The sequence below is a fragment of the Melopsittacus undulatus genome, chromosome 1, assembly GCF_012275295.1.
Source record: "Melopsittacus undulatus isolate bMelUnd1 chromosome 1, bMelUnd1.mat.Z, whole genome shotgun sequence".
Classification (NCBI taxonomy): Eukaryota; Metazoa; Chordata; class Aves; order Psittaciformes; family Psittaculidae; genus Melopsittacus; species Melopsittacus undulatus.
Window position 1 is genome coordinate 97,738,360 of NC_047527.1, and position 21,093 is coordinate 97,759,452.

Below are 21,093 nucleotides of genomic sequence, written 5' to 3' on the forward strand. Positions count from 1 at the left end.
TTGTATATGTGTGGGCCAGAGTTAGTCTGTTTCTTTATTAGGAACTACAAATCAGATTGAAGTAGTTAATCTCTACCTGTATAACAGCTCTGGCTGTGGTGAGCTGATGATGATTTACAGATATGTGCTATATTTTAAGACTAAAGCTAGAAAAATGCGTTTGCTACTCCTTCTGTGTATGCACACCCACTTCCCAGCCATGCAGTGATCCTTCAATCTTAAAACTGTGCTGTGCAACTGATAAAGTCTGGAGAATTAGTAAACTAGTCTTCATGTTTTATTTTCCTCTATCCTAAGTAAGTATGGGGGTTTTTTGTCTTTCAGTATGTTCAAGCAGATGCTCCTACCAATAAAACACTGGCTGGGCTGGTGGTGCAGCTGCTGCAATTCCAGGAAGATGCCTTTGGAAAACATGTCACCAATCCTGCCTTCACAAAGCTTCCTGTGAGTATTTGTGTTAACCCATTGCTGTTACCACAGTGTATCTTGTTCTTCCTCCTGTATTGGGGCTGCTGCTTGCTTCCAGGAGATGGAGAGATCAGTGCTTTATCTGGGGCTTTGGTTGATGAATCCTCCAGAAGGAATGAATTATCATGCTCCTTAAAAACAGATTTTCAGTGTAAACTAGCTGATTTTCCTTACATTTGGAAATGATTCCCTGAATACTGTGGAAATGTTTTAATTTGTACTAAATGTAAGCTTGTAGATTTTAAGTGAAATCTGTTTAGATGCATTGTAGACTGACTGAATAATATGCACTTCCCAAAGCAAACAAGTTTCTGTTGGGCATTTCTGTTGACTAAACTTCAAACTGAAACACAGAGAAATGGCTTTATGGTATTCTGTAGTACTGCATTGTTACCTAATTAGTCTGGGACAGTTTTCTAGTCACTCAGGATATTGGTATGCAGAAGCAATATCAACATTTTTACAGGTTGTTTATTTAAAATTCAAACTTTGTGCATCATTAATAGTGCTACCTCAGTGATGGTGGTCAAAGATTAGTCCCATTGTGCTTGGAACTGTGCCAACCACCAAAATAATTTTGGCCACTTGAGCATGAAGCATAAACAACTTCAGGGATGTTCCCTCAGGGAAGAGGGATGCAGCAAATGGTAAGGGCAAAGTAACAAAGGGATTTCAGTTGTGAAGGGTATGGACTGCAACATGGTGTGAAGCACTCAGCTGGCTGATTCAGGGTAGGTTTTGTGTTCCAAGACAACTGTCATAAATGTATGTGTAAGCCTTGTGGACATCAGCAGGATGGTCATTGCTTATTTTTGGCCACAGAATGCTTATAAGGCATCTAAGGTGCAACCTAGGTTTCTGTTTAGATGTACATACTAAGTTGGAAATACCTGTAACTGATAACAATATAATAAACTGAAGTTCTTCTGAAACCTCTTGAAAATACTTACATCTTCTTTAGTCCATCACTTACAAAATAGTGTATTTTATTGTTTAATGGTGTGGTTTTTGTGTTTTGTTTTCCCCAGATGTTTTGCTTATCTAATTACTGTGAAGAATGTGAATTCGTGTGTATGTTCTTCAGGAGTGGGTTTTCAAACTTATGGGGTAAATTCACCCAAGTCACTAAGGTGAAACTTAGGACTTGGTACTTAGGAGCACTCACAGAAGCACCACGCGATGCTGTTAAAACATAGCTCACCATCTCTTCCATTCTGCTTAGTGGATACCCCATAGGTAATGAAAAGATTTAGGGACAGAGGTGAACATTGTGGTGCTTTATTTTGATATGGCAGTGTAGACCATAAAACTACCTGTGTTCAACCAGTCAATAAACCATTTGAGTGCTCTCAAGTGTTAAATCAATTTATCTTATCTTAAAAATGGGTCATAAAGATTTCAGTGGCATTGTAAATATGTTGTTCCTGTGTTTAACTGCTCTTACTGTTTTGAAGGTCTAATCTGATCAAATTTGCTCATCTTAAGTTTACAGCAGTTGGAACTGTTCTCAATTATGTCTGACCAAACAACTCATCAGGATGTCTTCCTTTGCATTGTTTTTAGGAGAAAATGCAGTATGTACTCTCAAGACAAGGTTAGCATTCATTTTTTTAGACATGTAATTCAGGGTGCTGGTTCAGGCTGCAAAGGAGGCTCTGTTATTCACCATATCACTTTGAAGACATGCTGCATGCTTCAGTTTTACAGGATTTTTTCTGACTGGGGAAGAGAGGTAGGGCGAAGGGGTGTCTTTAAGTGACATTGTTAACCTCCAAAAGTAATTGAAAAGTTATTGCAGGCTTCCACTGAAAAGAAAGTGAATGAAGCTACAAAAGGTAAAATAGCCTCTCGAACTAAAGTTCAAACATTTTACTCGGTGCCTTGAGCGGATGCCGTAGACCTTGCATTTAAGAGAGGGTTGGTAATTCTGTGTTTAAGCTCCTGCTCTTGGCAAAGGGTCCATACAGCACAGGGTTTATTAGTAGATGTGGATTAAATGAAGGACTGTTCATTTGCATCAAGACATGCTTAACTTCTGTGCATGTCTTCCCATTATTGCGTTTAAATACATATTGTCTAACCTTAATGATGCTCAAGAAATAAAAAGCTGGGTAATCTTAAAGGCAGTTTCGCATGTTTCAAATATTAAAGGCAGTTTTGCATATTTCAAATAAAGGTTATAGTAAGGTACTAACTCTTACAACAGCTAATTGTGAAATTGTTCCTCGATTCTATGGTTTTGGGCACAAATGTGATGGGAATCTGATTTATTGACAGCTTCATCTTTTCCATGAAGCAGGTTTTGTCTAGTTGTTAAAAGCCATTTCCTTTTATGCAAGTAGCAATGACTACAGTTTAATGAGAGGGTCTTGCTAGTGTCTGCTGACACTTTGAAAAAGTGACTTACGTCTAAGAGATGCGTATCTTGATTTTCATGGTTAAGTCTTGGCTGAACTTCCTGTGTATGGTCATAAAATCCTGACTTCCAAGAGTGGCTTCAGTTTCTTGTGCTGCCAGGGATGCCAGGGATCACCAAACCATGTGCCAGCCTGTGGGACCTGCCAGAATTGTCCTAGGAATGCAGAGAGGTGGGGCCTTGTCACTGAAAGGTTCAGTGTGAGCTGCTGATGGGAAGCTTGATAAAAGCAATGCTACAGCAGCAAGCCCTGAATTTTTGAAGTAGGGCCGGTTGGGTACATGGGGCTGTTTGCCAAAATATAGATGGGCTTTGCTGTGGTCATTTCTTTCAGTTATGTTAAGTGTCTGGCATGTCAGCAAAAAGGGAAAGGTCAATTCTAGATGACCATATATATGTTGGACAGCTGCAGATAAGTAACAGCGACTTGCATACTAGTGCTGTCAGTGGGCCTTCTGGTTTCATGTTGAGATTTTGGTTTTCTTTTTAGAGCAGCTCACATTTGCGTGTGTGTTTGTAAACCAAAGCTTGTATTCTCAGAGCCAAATCTTATGGCAATAAAATCATTCAGTGTGTTAAAACATTTTGGTTTAGTTAAAGCTTCTGATCAGAGACTTCTTCATCCATAGAGGACTTCAGTTTCCTGAGAACAGCTCTGAAATGCATGCAGCCCATAAACTGGCAAGTACTTGTACGGCAGCTCTGAGCTCTCTTTATTATTTTCAGTGCACAGCAGGGCTCTAAGCAGATGGTGGACCAGGAGCAGTTCTGTTCTGGTTGAATGCTTATGAAGGATCTTTTTTATGTTGTTTTTGGACACTGGTGGATTTGATATCACACAGAACTGCTTTGCTTTCTATTAGCCAAGGAAGGCAAAGTTTTGTTTAGATCCCATGCTAGCATTTTAGCTGCCTGCGGATTGAGTTTAAAATGCTTGTCAGCAGTGCAAAGACTGTAATTTGATGTTTATTCTGTGTTAGGAAATGCTCCTGAGGTGTAATATAAAATACTTTCTTTAAAGAAAACTACCTTTTCTGGTCTAAAAAGTAAGAAGCAAGATCAGAAACATTCCTTATGTAGAAAACTGCTAGGAAAGCTCTTGGCTGTGCAGTGTCTCCAACATTGTGCTTTCTCTAGTTTCAGAAGAAAGCAGCCTACAGAAAGCTGCTGGTAATTGCAGACAGTCATTAAACACCTCCCCAAGTTCTGTTCTGTGAATTGTCCAAGTTTATTTTTACTGAGAAATGCAATATAGACCAGTCTTGGTCTGTATGCTTAGTATGCATATGGAAAGATAGGTGTAATTTGTTATTCCAGTAAATAGTTGGTCATCTTGTGCTGGATGGAGCAACATCAGAAGAGCTCAGCCCCAAGAGTGCCCCTTGACATGGCCATTGTATGCTTCTGGTGGGGCTGGGAGATGTGGGGCTGAGCTTCTGTAGGTGGGTCCTTCCTTGTCGATGCCAGGGGATACAGACTTCATAGAATCCTAGAATGGTCTGTGTTGGAAGGGATCTTGAGGACCATCTAGATCCAAACCCCCTGCACTGGAAGCTGCTCTTAAGATCTCCCTGGGGCCTTACTCTTCTCAGATTCAACAAGCCCAGCTCTCTCAGCCTGTCTCTATAGCAGAAGTGCTCAGCTCTCGGAGCATCTTTGTGGTATACTTAAAGTCCTCCTGATACTATATAAAAGTTGCCAAAAACAGCTTGGTCCTGTTGTCAGTAGAAAGAAGTGTTCCAGAGTAGTCTCACTTGAGTGCATGTTTGTAAAGGAATTTTTGCATCTTACAAGAACTTAAAAAACAAACAAAAGAAACCACTTTTTTTTGTGGTTTAGTCAAATTGACTTACCAGTCATATCAGATAACAGTCTGTTACTGTAAAGAGAAGGCCTGGTGGATGGAAACCCAAGTTTTCATTTGTTCTGTTATCACGTCATGTGCTGCTTTCTTTATCCATGGTTTATCAATGCTGGTATACACTTTTCTTCCTGTTCCAAGCCTGATAAGGTGAACCTCATACATGTCAGTACTCTGCAAAGTATGGTTGAAATAGATCATGGTGTTGCCTTTCTCTAGTCCTGGCTTCAGCTGAGGTGTCTGGTTGTCATCAGTTTTGAAGATGACTCTGACAGCACCTTACTTTTCCTGAGCACATACAAACACCATGACCAGAAATATTGTAAAACAGCAGAGATAATGCTAAATTAAAATCTATGAGAGAACTGTTCCTTTCTGTGTAGGAAACAGCCCTGCTTCTTTAGTAACCTTTTAGAGAAAGGACTTGGTGGGACTTGGTAGAGGTTTTCAGTCTCCTCATGCTACTGTCTGAATTGCAGTTCTTGAATTCGGAGAACATGTTTATGAGTACATGACTTGGCTGTACTCTGCTAAAACTGGTAGTGGAGAAGTGAGTTGGATTTAGTCTTTTAGGGCAGATCTGTGTGGTGACCTTCTCAGATTTTCACAAACTTTTTGCTGTGGTAGAGGAGGAGGGATAGCAAAGGAGAGCTTTAGGAGCCGTAATGACTGTGGAACTGGGTTTTAGATGTTCATTACTAATGATTGGGTTTGGTTTACTTAATATGCATGAGGATCTTCTTAACTGGTACCTCCTATTTTAGGTTTAATTGACTGTGAAATGCATGTTCAAGGAGCAGTTTGGATTTCTGTTTTACAGCTATACAAGGAATTTTGTGCAAGCTACTTGCATAAGGAAGGACTTGGAGCTTTCGGATAGGTCAGGTTCTGCTTGTAAACATGAAGAATTCTACTTAAACCAGATGGATTTAATCTTCTCAAAACATTCTTAAAGAAGAATGTAAAATTCCAGAAGGGATTAATCTAAAAATTAAAACTATGCTTTTGATAAGTTAGATGCCTAAAACTCAGCTAACAAGTATGTATTTGTTTAAAATAATTACTTAAAAGTCAATGTCACTGTGTTTTCACTTTTCTGTTGGGTTCTAGGCAAAGTGCTTCATGGATTTCAAAGCTGGAGGTACATTATGCCACATTCTTGGTGCTGCTTACAAATATAAGAATGAACAGGGCTGGTAAGTTTTTAGTTTCGATTTATACACCTTTTGCATGAATTAAGCACATGAAATGCCTATCTATGCAAACTACTTAAATTTTAATACTTTCTGGAGAATTGGGTAGGCAAGGGAGTTGGAGATGGGAAGAGGAAATGGTTTTTCTTGTTTTGCTGATGGTAGTTTTATGAGACACCCACACACTTCTAAATTTAAAGATAAGTTGTCCAAGTTTAAGGTCTTGAGCCTGTAGGTTGGGAGTTAATTATAAGCTTCGGGCTTTTTTCTTGGCCGGTTACTTGCTGTATGACTCGCCAAGTTAACCAGTATCATAAAATCACTGTTTCCCATCTGTAAGACGTAAGTCTTTGTTACCAGATTGAGTGTAGAGTTTAGATATAATAGGAAAACATGAAGCACTCCATAGACACTAACAAATCCTAAGTTTTCCATTGCTTATCAGCCTTCATACTTGTGGAGTGTATGTTTTTAGAGATGCTGCCCACGTAGTGATTGACACCAGCATTAAAACTATTCATGTGGCATCCCAATAGTGTTTTGACCTGTGTGTTTCTAAGTTATAATCCTCTTTCCAAGACAGCAGTAGCATAAATTACTGTATTTGAGAACACTGGAAAAAATGTGAGGATGAAAAGTTGATAAATGAAAGTAAGCAGAGATTGTTCTTGTACATAAATTTAAATAGTTTCTGATCTGAGGCTGTGCAGACCTGTAAACAGCATTCCTGGAGTAAACTCTGTTTCTGTTACAAGAACAAATCAAAAGGCAAAAATGAAGTGGTTGGTTGTTTTTAGGAGCTGTTTATACTCTTATCAGCTAAATGGGTTCTGAGATGGATATGTCAGAAAGCTGGTATGAGTAAGCTGCTCTCAGGGTTTTTCTTACTCCAGTATTGCAAACACTTAAGATGCGATGCAGGTTTGTCATGTTCTGTGTGGCGTATCTTTCAGGCATGTCTTGCTGCCTCTTTGTCTTAAGATAAAGAAGTTAAATGGCTCTTACTTTATGAATATTTAAACTTTTTTTTCCAACAGATTTAGTTTTCAGTTGTTGAAATTTGTCAGCAAAACTTGTAAATGATTGCCTCCTCTCTTCTCACTCTTGCCAATTCCTCGAAACTAGTGTGGGTAGTGTCTTGTGTTTGTGCATGTGGGATGTAGAGGGAAGAGATACTTGAATTTAACTCTGAAGATCAGACTTAGAGCTTGGAATGTCTCCTTCACTGACTCAACCAAATAATATGTGGTGTTTTGCCTGAAATATGATTTTTTTTTAATGGTATGCATTGTCGCTCTTGCTTAACCTGTTTGTGAATGATCTGTCTTATAGGAGAAGTACCTTTCCTCGTCATAATAGGTATGTCTGAAAAATGCACTTACCCAGTGCAGCTGGACATACCTTGTCTATCACCGCAATTCCAGTAGTTGTTTGCTAAAACCTGTCAGAGGGTATCAGTTAAACTAAGGATAAGAAGAATTAGTGCTACTATTTTGTCTAAATGGACAACTAAAAAAAGTGAGATTTCTTAGTGTATTTGTGTGCTTCTCTTAAATTATGGGTTTCAAAAGCAGGCAGGAATTTGGGGACATATATAGCATTAACTGGATACATAATGCAGATTTTAGGTAACCAAATGTAAGAATTTTGGTCAGACTTCCATGCCTTAAGTGTCTTCATTTCATAGGGACTGAAGTCTTTATTAAGTGTCTAGGTTAGTTTGTTTATTGAGTATTTATATTCCTTCCCTGAAACCATTACCTTTGATGAGCATATGTCTTGAATACAGACTATGAAGCTGTCAATAACTGAATTCTGGAAAAGTGACTTGATCTTGGCTCTTAAAATCCAATGTGTTACATGTGTAAAATACTTCATTAAATTGTGTTGTGCAGGGAACTGTGGGACTTCTTGATGACTGGCCTTACTTCTAGAAGTCATTGTAAACTTTTTATCATGCACAACTCTATTTAAAGAGGTTGTAACTTTAATTTGAAATTGAAAGATACCAGGATATTATCTTCAACTTGTCTGTTATGTCCTTATTGTGAAGGGAAGAGCCTATGATGTTGTTTTTTGGCATAGAAGCTGTCATTCACTAATAGTGACTATTTCTAGTGCTGCCCACCATGGCAGCATGCTTACACAGGGCCACCTGTGTGGACAGCTTCTTTGTGAAAATGCTAGACCCTCAAGTGAATAAAAACATGGTGGTTCCACCTGAAGTGTCTTTACCTGAGTGGTGTTACAATGATGTGATGCCATCCTTGTGTGGTAGTGGGTTTTGCGATAAAAATTAGTCTTGCTTTAGTTTACCTTCATTGCATATTTTTAAAATTTAAAAATTGATTTGATGCGTTACTGGAAACAAGTATGTGTTTAAAAGAAACTCAGTAGAAATGGGCACTGGAATAAATTCTGTTTTTAAGTTGGGGTGTTAACTAAAAGCATGTCAGTCACTGCATGGTAATTACATGCATGGTATTTTCACTCTGTTAAGTGTACTGGCTATTTATTATATGCTGAAATCCTTTCTGCTGGTACTGCCACTGCTGAACACCAGCTCCACACTCCAGTTAAGAGCATTTTCAGACTCTAGGAACAACTTTTTCCAAAACTTGAGAGGTACAGAAATGCACCAGACAATGTTTTACATCTAAGAGTCAACAATCTGATTATTTAAATATATTTTCCTTTGGAAAACGCTGAATTGTTAAGGGCCAGGCACAAACCTGTTTCAGAGGCTCCTACAGTGCCCTGGCCTGCATGATAGTGCCAAGACAGACACCTGCGGGTGCTGAGCTTGGCAAGGGACTGGTGTTAGTCCTGTTATTGTCCCATATTCTTTTGAGTTGGTTCATCCATGGTTTCTGAACATATGTATGGTTCAGGTGCATACAGCAGAATGTTTCTGGGGGGCTCTTGTGCTTCTTCCCAGTAGAAAGTCTCAGATTTTGTGTAATCTCTCCCATTTCCGATAGACACTTAAATCTGCATTGTTATTTCAAGAATTTTGATTACTTTGTCAATGAAGCAGCAAACTTTAAAGTACCAGAGTCTAATAAAGAAGATGGTGAAGGCTTTACATAGATTATTAACTACCTGTGTGTTGGGTGTGGGGCGGCTTGTTCTCAAGTAGATAAGTAGTTTAGAAAATACCAGGCAGACAAATTGCTGTGTTTTTCCTGGATTAGAATCTGGGACTGGTGGATGGGTGCAACTAGAAGGAAGAGAAACGTGAGAGCTTGTTCATGAATTTTCTCATCTAGTTGTTGAAATCCATTGTGATCATTTGATTATCTTTGTTTAATTATCCTTTGTGACTGTAATGGAATGCACGACCCTGCTACAGGGTTTTGTTGGACAATGTCAACCTTCATTTTTCCTACACATTTCACAAATCAGTTACATTTTCTTGATTTGGTTCATTGTGATTTTTCTTGCTTGTGGGGGCTGCCAAGTGAAGCAAAAATACTTGTGATTGTGCTTTAAGTGTTCTTACATAGCTACCATGATACACTGTTGTTTTTTATGTGGAACGTGAAAGATTCTTGACTGGTGAGTGGAGGAGAGTTGAATTTAATATTTTTGAATAATTTTCCTTAACAGGCGGAGGTTTGACCTGCAGAATCCATCCCGAATGGATCGAAATGTGGAGATGTTTATGAACATCGAGAAAACACTAGTGCAGGCAAGAAACTTGTACATAAAACTGCTCTCCTGGGAAGGGATTCACTAGTTTTTGTGGACCTCAGTTGTGACCCATTGAAGAGTTTCACCCTGGTTTTCTGGAGGAGTGTTATACTCTTCCCCCCCCCCCCCCCCCCCCATTTTTGTCACAATTCCATGTTATCACTTGAAAACTTCAGAATGTTTCATTGATGTTCTTCAGATATGTATTGGCTGAGAACCACTTCTTTGTAAGGTAGGAGAAAGTATCCTGAGTGTTTCTGGCTTCCTGTGAAAGCAGCACCCTTAGGATTGAGTAACTGTTTCTGTACATACCTATTCAGTTGTTGACTTTCTTGAGACTCACCTTTATACAGGTGACTTTCTTCAGGTTAGGGTGCATTTTAGATGGTGTCACTTGCTTTTTTTTCCAAACTCTAATCCCAGGCTTAGTGTGTAATATCAAGATGTTGGAGGAAGGACAGCAAAAAGAAACAATCTTATGATAAAACTATTGCCATTGTATGGTGGTTTCAATACATAATAGAGTACATGTTATAATTCAAAATGAAGTTAACATATACCTGTTGATATTGTAGAAATGGATGAATCTGCATTTTAGTGACAGAGGGCAGATTCACATTTGGAAGTTGACACACAAGGGACTTAAATTCCCATTCAGGTGAAGTCTCCCAGGTCCTGTCAGAAATTATTTGAAATTGAAGACATTGTTTCCATTAAAAATGTTATAAAAGCAGGAACATGAGAACAGCTATACTGGGTCATGTTCCCTTTGTCTGCAGTGATGTCTTTGTTAGAGCTAACAGCAGATCTGTGGAGATCAGAAAAAAATCAGGATAGGACTTTGGCAAGGAGGAAAATGAAAGTGTGCTATCAAAAGGGTTTCTGTAGCTTGGGTTAGTATGCCATATCACGAACTGACACATGTTCCTTTTGAGCTCTTTTCAAGCGTTCGTGATCTTAATAGGAATTTTTTTATTTGTCACAGGTGACCAACTAATTTCTTATTTGACTTCCTATTCTCTCCACTAGAACAACTGTCTGAGCAGACCAACCATCTACCTCATTCCAGATATAGAATTGAAGTTGGCTAATAAATTGAAGGATATTGTCAAACGTCACCAGGTAACTTTTAAATAGTGTATCTTAAAGAACATATTTCAGCAGTTGCAGGATAAAATGTGTTTGCCTAACCTCAACATATCAGCTACATTTGGAATCTCTCTGACAATGCAGAACAGCAGGAGCAAATCACTTAAGACCAAAAGTTCACAGTTTGTAAAATGCAAGTAGTAGTTATCCTCACAAGGAGACTCTATTCTTAAAGTAAATCTGAAATTGCTATTGAAGTGAAAAGTACTTACGGCATCTCTGAGTTGGCTGCAGGCCTGAACTGATTCAATGCTCAGTACCTGCTTATACAAAACAGAAGCTCGCTGTTTGTCCAAACCTGAGACCAAAGAAGGTAGTGTGCAGTACAGCTGTTCTGGATCTGTGGGGACAGCATAAGGAAGCTTTGATCTTACCATGATTGCTACCCTTTTCACTTTATTTTAGTTGCTCATTTCTTGCTTGTGCTGAAAAGAGCACGAGCAACAGCAGTCTGTTCCATGTTAGGGAGTCAACATATTTCCAAGACTGTCCACATCTTACCATTGTAGTTTATTAAACTAAATGATGAGCTGAATAAGATTAACAGTTTCATCTATTAAAAATGTAAGCAGCCTTTATTTGTCTTGAGAGAAATATCCTGGAATGTGAACTCGAGATGGTCTGATAGCCTTTTGTGTTACGGCAATTCACAGCTGTAGCCAAAGTAAACTTTCTTTTCCAGATTAGATGTTTTTCCTGTGTTGTGATTATGAACTGTCGTCTCAATTTCAGTTGCATAATTTTTCACAAGTAAATTAGTCAGCTGAATCAGGATGTTTGTTATTCTTAAATTAGGAGTTAATGATTGTTTTCCTTTCATGAAGGAATTCTATAGTGAACTTAAAGCATGCTATATCCACAAATTATTTAAGGGACTTTTAAACCTGGTGGTTCTGTCTCTAAAGGGATGTGATGAACTGCAAACAGCAATTTTCCTTAATTTTAGGCTTTGGGCTTTCTTCCTTTGCCCTGCTTCTGAATTTTCATCTTATATTTGTGTTGCTACCCATCCTTGCTCACTATTTTGATTATTACTATGTTTTTTTTACCCTGCTGTTATCTTTTCTCTACCCTATGCCTTGTACTCGTAGCTCCCTCCTCCCTGTTATTTCCAAGTCTTCACTGCTCTGACTGCAGCCTGTGCAGAGACTTGCATCTATTGTCCCAGCACAGTGCTGGTGTGATCTCTGGGCTCATAAAAAGAGATACTGCCAGTATCACAAATGGTGTTTTAAGCCAACAACTAGTCTTTTCAAGCTTTGGACATTGAGATAAATGGTAGTGAGACTAAATTGCTGCATCGTTATATTCTGTAAGACAACCACTGCTTGTCTCATACAAAGGGATGTTAGTGAGATATTTGTTCTCTCTGCTGCTGAAGATGCTGCTACTGTTTCTGATTTTCTTTTACTGATTAAATGTTAAGGATTCTTGTGAGAGAGCCAGAACAATAATTTAGGAACTTGAAAACAGGTAATGAGTGAGATTTTAGCCTTTGTATCTGTGGGCCTCAAGAAAAGTGTTTTGTCACTAAAAGGCATCCTGTTATGTCTTTAGGTTCTAGTCACATTCAGTTTAGCAGAGACTGAGAATAAATCTTAAAACTACTTTCATCTTTCAGAATGCTGTTTTAGTGAAAGTCTATTCCTCCCTTTGTTTTCAGTCAAGATAGAATCTGAGAGACTTCATCTATTGTCTACTGGGTTTTTAAAAGGTCCGTAGGAAATAGATGAAACTTACTGATCTGATTCACAAAGCTCAGATTAGAGCATCTTTAGCTCATGGGGGATGAAAGGAGAATTTCCATTACTGTTCCTAAAACACTTTGCAGGTGGTTCTTCACTCATTCCTTTTCCTCTTACTTTACAACCTTCTTCCTGTTGCTCAGAACACCTCCTCTCTTTTTACCCAGTTCTATGAATTCTTGGTGTGGGAACTCCTGCCCTTTAGCCCCTGATACTGGAGTAGTCTCCAAATATTGCTACTGTAATGCAATGCATCTTCATGGAATTTTTATTTTTTAATTTTCCTCCTTTTGTGCTGTCTGCTGAATAAATTGTTTGCATATTGTTGGCTGTACCCTATCCCATGGGCTCTTCAGTCCTTTAAATAAATCTGTCAAGTATTTGTGGAATGTAAATTTCGAATAACATTTTCACATAAACTGTTCCAAAAAGGAGTTCCTCTGCAGAGAGCCTGCAGACTGTGAACTTCTGCTGTCCTTGCAAATGACTCTTTATGTATGGAGTCTGGAGGTGTCTCTGCAGCATGTGGGAGAACCCTTAGTTCTCCTTGTAAGGGACTGATCCCACTGTTCAGTTATTTAACATATACTGTATAGCAGATTTTTTTTTTGCATGGTGATGTAGGTCCAATGAGAATATAATTATGGCCTGCACACATATGTAGAGAAATTACTTTATGTACACTGTTGTTGTGGCATCAACATAAGCATGAGAATTACATCTGTTGCTTCTCATATGTCAAGAAAATGACAGCAAGAAGAAAAAGCAGTCTTGTGTTTGAATATTTGACAATCAGTGATACCATGTTAGTGTATTTCTGATTTATTCTCTTTGTTCTATGGTTTAGGAGGCTTTTCATAAAGAACAAGTGTTTAGTCTATCTCTTGACATACAGCCTTTATCAGATCCTAGGGATATTCTGTTGCAGGCAGCCGTTCCTAGTTAAGTTTTTCATATACTTTATATACGTTGTCATATTTAGAAATTGTTTTGAACCAAAATGTGTACTTAGTGGAAAAAAGTTACAGATGCTTTTTTACAAAATATTTACCAGTGAGTTTGTATGAGCTGATAGTTAAACAATTTGCAATGAGAACTGGGGCAGAAAGAGCTAGGGGGGAGGAAGGATTTGAGAACAAAGAGCAAGAGATGACAGTAGTTTGGTGGCAGTCTCAGAGTAACTGCCTTTTTCTGTCATTTTTTAGAGGTGGTATTCTCTGTAGTTGCATTGAAGTTAGCTGTGAGTACTTCTGGGCTGCATGGGATGTGAGTAAAAAGAAGCAGGCAAGAAGTTCAGGGTAATTTATTTAAAGTTTCTAATGCAGCTTCTTCTTTTCCCCCTTTCCCACAGGGAACAGTAACTGAAGAGAAATCAAAGGCTACTCACCATGTTTATCCAAGTCCTACCTCAATGGATGATGGTAAAGCTGCTTTCTAATTTTTAAGTGGAATTAGCCTTGTGACTAAATTCTGTTAGTAGTTACAAGAGCTTTTGCACACGGTATGTTTCTAGTCTGCTCCTGAGAGCCACTTGGGAGATATTTCTAGGATTAACAACTTGAAATAAAATTACTCTGTCCTTTGTCTAATTACTGGCTGTAGCAGTTACATTTTTAATGGATGCAACTTCTTCAGATTCAGGTGTGTAACACTGACTGCTCTTAAGTGATTGCATTGAAAATTGAGATGTTAACTTGCAGGCTGAAGGAGAGCAAAGCTAAGGGTCTGAAAGAACTTAGAAAATAGATTAAAAGGAAGCACAGTGAAAGTAGGGGGTTTAAAACTGTCATTTCTATTATTTTTTATTTTATTGCTTCCATGGTAGCCCCAAGTGCATAAGTGTGGGTCAGTATATTGAGTGGAACACGATTAGGAATCGGCCAGATATGAGAAAGGTAGATGCGAAAGTAAGTGAGAATTAATACAGTAACGCTTAGACCTGATAAAGGAAGATTGTGGGCTTTTTTGTAATGCAGTCTCCTTCTATATGAAGTACATAGGTTCCTCAAAAGCAATTTAACAGCTGCATCTTTCAGCAAATAACAAAAAATTGCTCTTATTGCTCTTTATTTATTCTATCTGAAATACATTTAATTTTCTAGCAGATCATTGCTGTTGAGTCTGAGCTTCACCAACATAAATCCGCTTTTTCTGATATGCCCTGGCATCTTATGGCCACTAGATGGAAGTGTTCACTTCTCTGTATGAATGATTATATTTAACAAATGCAGGTAGGGACAGGACAAGGGGGAATGGTTTAACTGATAGAGGGCAGATTTAGATGACATCTGAGGAAGAAACTCTTCTGGGTGAGAGTGGTGAGGCCCTGACACAGGTTGCCTGGAGGAGCTGTATCTGCCCCATCGCTGCATGGGTTGCAACAATTCTTAGCGTCCAAATTACTAATGTAACATACGCCTCAAAGTTAGCATCCAGATTACTAATGCAACATCTGTCATGCATGCAGAGCGCATGCATGTTTAGACATGGTAAAGGTAATGCAGTCAAGTGTATTAGTTCAGGCCAGGCCATTGTAATTGTTCTACAGTAGACTTCTATCAGAGATGATCACAATAACTTTATTATTACTGGCTATGGGAAAGCAAAATAGTGTGTAATGTGCTTTACAATCTGAATCTGATGCTAGATCTCTTTCCCCTTTGCAGATGAATGGTTGAGACCTGTGATGAAAAAGGACAAGCAGGTGCTGGTACACTGGGGCTTTTTTCCAGACAGGTAAAGTGGGGGAAGCAAGCAGACCCCAAATTTTACTGAAGTTTTTGTTGAAAGAAAAGTCTTGATTAAAATTTGCAAATAGTAAAATCTGTGTCCTCAAGCAAGCTGCTCCTTTAGCTTACTGAGCCTTACCTCTGCCAAATGCAGTGCTCTGTGGTTAATGGTAGTGAAACCACATGGTGAATGTCAAGCTGTGTGGACTTCAATCTTTGCTTGATCTGCAGAACATGACAGGCTCAGACCCATCTCAGGCTGGCTCATCTAAAAATTTGACCACATAAACAGTACTGCATTCCTCTTGTTTTGATTTTGAATGCTTGTACATCACCTCTCATATTATGAGACAAGCAGTGGTTGTCTTACGGAGTATAACGATGCAGCAATTTAGTCTCGCTACCATTTATCTCAATGTCCAAAGCTTGAAAAGACTAGTTGTTGGCTTAAAACCCATTTGTGATACTGGCAGATGGTGAAGGTTAGGAAAAGAAAGTATTTTCCTGCAGAGCCATTGGTATGGTTGCAAATTGAACCAGACTTTTAAAGGGTAGAGTGAGCCTTTTCTTAAAGTTAGTAAGACTTTAAAGCCAAAAGTGTTAACTATAGTCTCACCTAGTTAGGCTTCCTTGGACAGAGTTTTCACTCCTTAGATTGCCTTTAGTCAGGTACAAGTGACTGTTGAAAGCACATATTTGAGAAAGCTGTCTTGTGCTAGTTGATGTTAAAAGGTAGCATAGGTACAGTTAGTAACTTAAATGTATTTGTAATAACTGGTTTCTGAGTTCAGGTTATGGAAAACCTCGTTTGATTGATAACCTGGCATTTACTTCTATTTAAATAACTTTTCCAGGGTACTAAAATCTGCCCTGCTGTATACACAGAATTCTCAGGAGCCATATGCATATTTCTGTGGAAGAGTGCAAACAGTCACACTTCGTTCTTCATACAGATGAAAAAACTTTAAATATTTCTGTTCATATAATATCAGTAATAAAGTTTGTGTTGACTCAGTGTATATGTATTTGCAAATCTCAGTATGAAGGTGAGGAATGCTATATATACATCTTTTTTTGCATATGATGTATCCTAGTTGCTCAGTGCATGCTTAGTGTAGATTATAAAATATGGCTTTTGCTGCTATTGACTGTAGCTTCTTAGTATTTATAAATAGGTTTTTGAGGGAATAGCCTGTGGAAAAGTGAATGTAAATAATAAATTGTTTCTACAGTGGTAGGATTGAAGGAGAAGATGCATACTTATTTTTTCTAGGAATCCAGTAGCTCTTGCTTCAAACTCATAAGAACAGAAACAAGTTAATTAACTTAATGCCAGGGTTTGACAGGTGACTCACAAACTGCATTTATACCCCTGAATCTAGAGAGTAGATTTGCAATGCTAAGCTGGAGATGGCTTTTAAAATCAGAAAGCTAAAAATGTGCACATCCCGTAATGGCTGAATAAATATTCCTGCTGGTGATCTCTCTGGATGAACAGCCCAAGGGACCAATTTTATTTTCACTTGCCTCCTCTCATTAGCTATGACACTTGGGTTCATGCCAATGAAATAGATGCTGAAATCGAGGATCCTCCAATTCCTGAAAAGCCATGGAAGGTAAGTCTCTCGTAAAACAGTTTCCCAGAGTTACTGTATCGGTACAGCTCATGCTCAGGTGCTGCTAGATAGATGTTTTAATGTGCTGCTGAGTAACAATGGCTGTATTTCCATATATATAGAAAAGCAGAAGGATATGTCTAGAGACTAAATGAAAATGTCTAAAACATTTATTTGGGGAGGAATGCTGTTGAAAAAAATAAATTGTGAGTGAAAAGGACAGATTGATGCATCCTTGATAGTGCCCAAATTACCATTTTGGCCTAGCTTGAGGTGTTTTACATTAAAGTTAAGTCTTTCCTTTACTGCCAAAGTGTTGCCATTTCTGGGATGAAACCTGACAGCTCGTTAGAAGACATCATGGCCTTATATAACATTTAATGAGAGGAAGTGGGGAAAATACCATGCTTCTCCTATGGGGACAGACTGAAAGAGCTGGGATTGTTCAGCCTGGAGAAGGGAAGGGTCCAGGGGGATCTCAGAGCAGTTCCCAGTACCTAAAGGGGCTGACAGGAAATCTGGAGAGGGGCTTTTGACAAGGGCAGGTATGGACAGGACAAGGGGGAATGGCTTTAAACTGGCAGAGGGGAGATTGAGATGAGATCTGAGGAAGAAGTTCTTCCCTATGAGGGTGATGAGGCCCTGACACAGGTTGTCCAGAGAAGCTGTGGCTGCCCCATCCCTGGCAGTGTTCAAGGCCAGGTTGGATGGGGCTTGGAGCAACCTAGTCTAGTGGAAGGTGTCCCTGTCTGTGGCAGGGGGTTGGAACTGGATGAGCTTTAAGGTCCCTTTCAACCTAAACCACTGTGATTCTATGAATCCCTGAGGATCATATCTCTCCTTTTTTTTATGGAAAGGTTCAAGTTAATGGGAACTCTGTGCTTAACTGATGTAATGCCACAAAAAGTCAGTGCTTATCAATCTGTAGAATATGTGAGCAATCAAACCAACATCAGAGGCCTTATTTAGGTTCTCTAATCAGTTTTCTTTGTAGAGGAATGATTTGCCTTTCTGATTTATTTCATTGTAACAAGAATAAAGAGCACTTAGAATCAGTCAGCAGTAGCTACTACTTTATTATTCTATTATTGGACTTAATTCTGTGTACATTTCACGAGATGTTGTTCTATATATATGCTGTTTATCTGAACAGCAGAGTTAGAGCAGCTTCGGTCAGAAAATAACTTGTCTGCTCAAACATGGCTTCAAGTAGTTACCTGTAAATAACTGGAACTCATGGTTTTTGTGTATAAATCTTACTACACATAGTAAGATACAACAGCTTCTATAAATGATGGATTATCATTCTAAAGCTCAAGAATTTATTTTCAGCTATGTAAACTAAAACTTTATTTGAAGGTGGATATTTTAAGTCAAGATTGTCAATCTTTTCTTTCCAAGATATGGCCAACTCTTTCTAATTGTTTTGGTCTTTGTGGCACATCTGCTAAGGTGATCTCTATATTTAGAAGATTTTTGATGGTAATTTTCAGCATCCAAAGTATGCTTTTAATGCAGAGCTGTTGTTCTAGGTGTAAGAATTGACTTCACACTTCAGAAGGCTTAAAAATGACTGTGAGGGGCAGACATTGCATTCAGCATAGTTACAGTCACATTCATCCTTCTTTGTATTGCCTCATGAAATGGTCATGTGTTATGTGTAAAAGCATTACAAAATATTTGGTTGTTCAGACCTTGATAATCCAGTGAGGTCAGTTGCGGAGTTACTTTTTCAAAACACATTGGCATGTTAATATGTTCTTCTGTTCTATTCTTTAGGTTCATGCCAAGTGGATTTTGGACACAGATGTATTCAATGAATGGATGAATGAAGAGGATTATGAAGTAGATGAGAACAGGAAATCAGTGAGTTTTCGACAGAGAATCTCCATGAAAAATGAAGAGGTAGGTGGTTCTCTGCTTAATGGGTGACTGTCTCTGCATAAGTCAAAAACTTGGGACTTGAACTTACTGAAGTTAAGCTAGCTGAACAGTTTAAGTTGCCTGTGATAACATAATCTAGTTTAACTTTCTTCTGACGTAGTTCCTTGATTCAGAAATGTAAGTGTGCACTTTAATCCCCCCCCCTTCCTGAGAATGGTAAGAGATAGGACTTGCTCTGTGCTTTCTCATAAACGAAGCCAGGGGTGAGTTAAGCAGCAGCTGTCCATATTTGATTTCCAAATTCTCTATACTTGTTGAAACTAATTTTGGTATCCCTTCCAGTGCAGGAAGCCAGTTAGGACTCTGAAAACATGTTCATTCAACCTTCACATCAGGCTACTCACTGGGAAATCTCTCCTGCTGAATAGAATATGTTGAAGAAGTTGTGCATACGCTTTTGAATCTTGCTTTGTTTCAGAATCATACTTCTTAAGTACAAAGCCATTCCATCTTCTGGGGGATGGCTGTAGAAAATAAGGGGTTTTCACATTGACAATTGGAAGTATTTTGGAGCAAAATGTAGTATGTGTTGTGGTATTACTGCTTTTAGCTTCTTTGCTGTAGCACATACTAAGGAAGAGTGCAGCCTACAGCATTTCAGTAACTGTAGTATTTGGGATGACCTAACTACTTCACTTTTCTAACAGCCTGTCCGTAGTCCAGAGAGGAGAGACAGGAAAGCAGCAGCAAGTACACGGAAGAGAAAGCATTCTCCTTCTCCACCCCCCACTCCTGTGGAATCAAGAAAAAAGACAGGGAAGAAAGGGTGAGTGTCCAAGTTCTGTAGCTTGGTGAAATTTTTCTTGATAAAATGTGCTACACAGGAATCTCTGTCTCCTTTCACTTGTCTCTCCTTAGATTACAGTGGAATAATTATTCTACATAGACTTGAGTGATATTGTTTGTGCCGTATATGTAATTTCTTTACGCTTTTGTAGAAATATATTGCCTGGAGGTGGAGGAGAATATAGTGCAAGTTGTTTTATCTCTGTCAGTGACAGGGTTCATTGTTGCATCAAGAGCAGAACTTACAAAATGAAAAGTTGCTCAGCTGTTTCTAAAATAACTCAGACTAGTTCTGTTAGTGCAGTCATGCAGTACATGTACGGTTCTTGAAATACAGCTTCATAAGATACTGCATTTAATTGAGGAATTTTATCTGCATAGGAAGTATTTTAAAGTCCACTTCTCAAATGCAACTTTAACAGAGTAGCATTTGTGGACTGCAGTTTAGGGTGTTTTCCGATGCTAATTTGATCTCAACCAAAAAAACGGTCATTATTATATCCAAATAAAAGCCTCTTTATGAGGGTTTATGTGTGGATATGGATGGGAGCACTTTTGAGCTAAGTATTCAGGTCTTGTTTAACAGACTTGTTAGGCTCTAGCAAGACAAAACTGGAAATGTATCATTTGATGTGAGGAAAAAATGACTTGATAATCTGAATTACTTTTTTGTTCCAAATGTAAAGCCTGAGTTAGATCCTGCAAGGAGAGGTTTGGGTGATTCTGCTTTTGCTCTGAAAATGGCTTTTTTGGTAAACAGACTTGATCTTACAAAGCCAGCCTCTTTCATCAAACAAGGCAGTGTGCCTTGAAATGGTCTGTCACCTCTTCTGTGCAGCAGGTGCCCTTATTGCAGCTTTAGAAAGAATAAATGTAAGTGAATCACTGGATTGGAATGAAGATTTATATACAGTGGTGGTCTCTGGTCTTGAAACAATAGAAAAAACTTTTTTTTTGTAAAAACAAACAACAAACAAACAAAAAAACCCTTCATTTTGTTAATATACAGTGTTTTTCATCAACTCCACCAGCACAACTCCTACAGTTTTCATAGTTTCTGAAGTGTTTTGACCCAGTCCTTTAATCCTGATATCTGAAGAATAAGATGAGAATATCTGACAGTTGCAGTTGAAAAAGAATTTGTTTGATCTGTTTTAGACAAGCAGCCTTATATGGAAAAAGGAGAGGGCAGAAAGAAGAAGATGAGCAAGAAGATCTTACAAAGGACATGGAGGATCCCACACCAGTACCTAATATAGAAGAAGTGGTACTTCCCAAAAATGGTAAAATATGCATACACTGCATTCTTTGAATGTTAAGACAATTGTTTAAACTGCACTGAAAAATACACACGTTTTGTCAAATCTTTGAAATACTTGTGGCCTTAGGGCCAGGTGATCTGTGCCTATCTAAATTTATGTAGTCAGGGAATTGAATGTGATATAAGGATAGCAAATTCACCTTTTTGCTTTTGGAAATACGTCTACAAAAAT

General features: G+C 38.5%; 1 protein-coding gene across 1 annotated transcript in view; it reads left to right on the plus strand.

Annotated features, from left to right (window-relative positions):
* The window catches only part of SMARCC1 (SWI/SNF related BAF chromatin remodeling complex subunit C1), an 87,822-nt gene that overhangs the window by 7,594 nt on the left and 59,135 nt on the right, over positions 1-21,093 (plus strand). The window contains exons 2-11 of the mRNA XM_013127737.3: positions 325-444; positions 5,856-5,941; positions 9,548-9,629; positions 10,661-10,753; positions 13,877-13,946; positions 15,192-15,261; positions 16,795-16,870; positions 18,650-18,775; positions 19,462-19,580; positions 20,759-20,883. Of these exons, the coding sequence (XP_012983191.3) occupies positions 325-444; positions 5,856-5,941; positions 9,548-9,629; positions 10,661-10,753; positions 13,877-13,946; positions 15,192-15,261; positions 16,795-16,870; positions 18,650-18,775; positions 19,462-19,580; positions 20,759-20,883 (967 nt within the window). The remainder of the gene's footprint in view (positions 1-324; positions 445-5,855; positions 5,942-9,547; positions 9,630-10,660; positions 10,754-13,876; positions 13,947-15,191; positions 15,262-16,794; positions 16,871-18,649; positions 18,776-19,461; positions 19,581-20,758; positions 20,884-21,093) is intronic.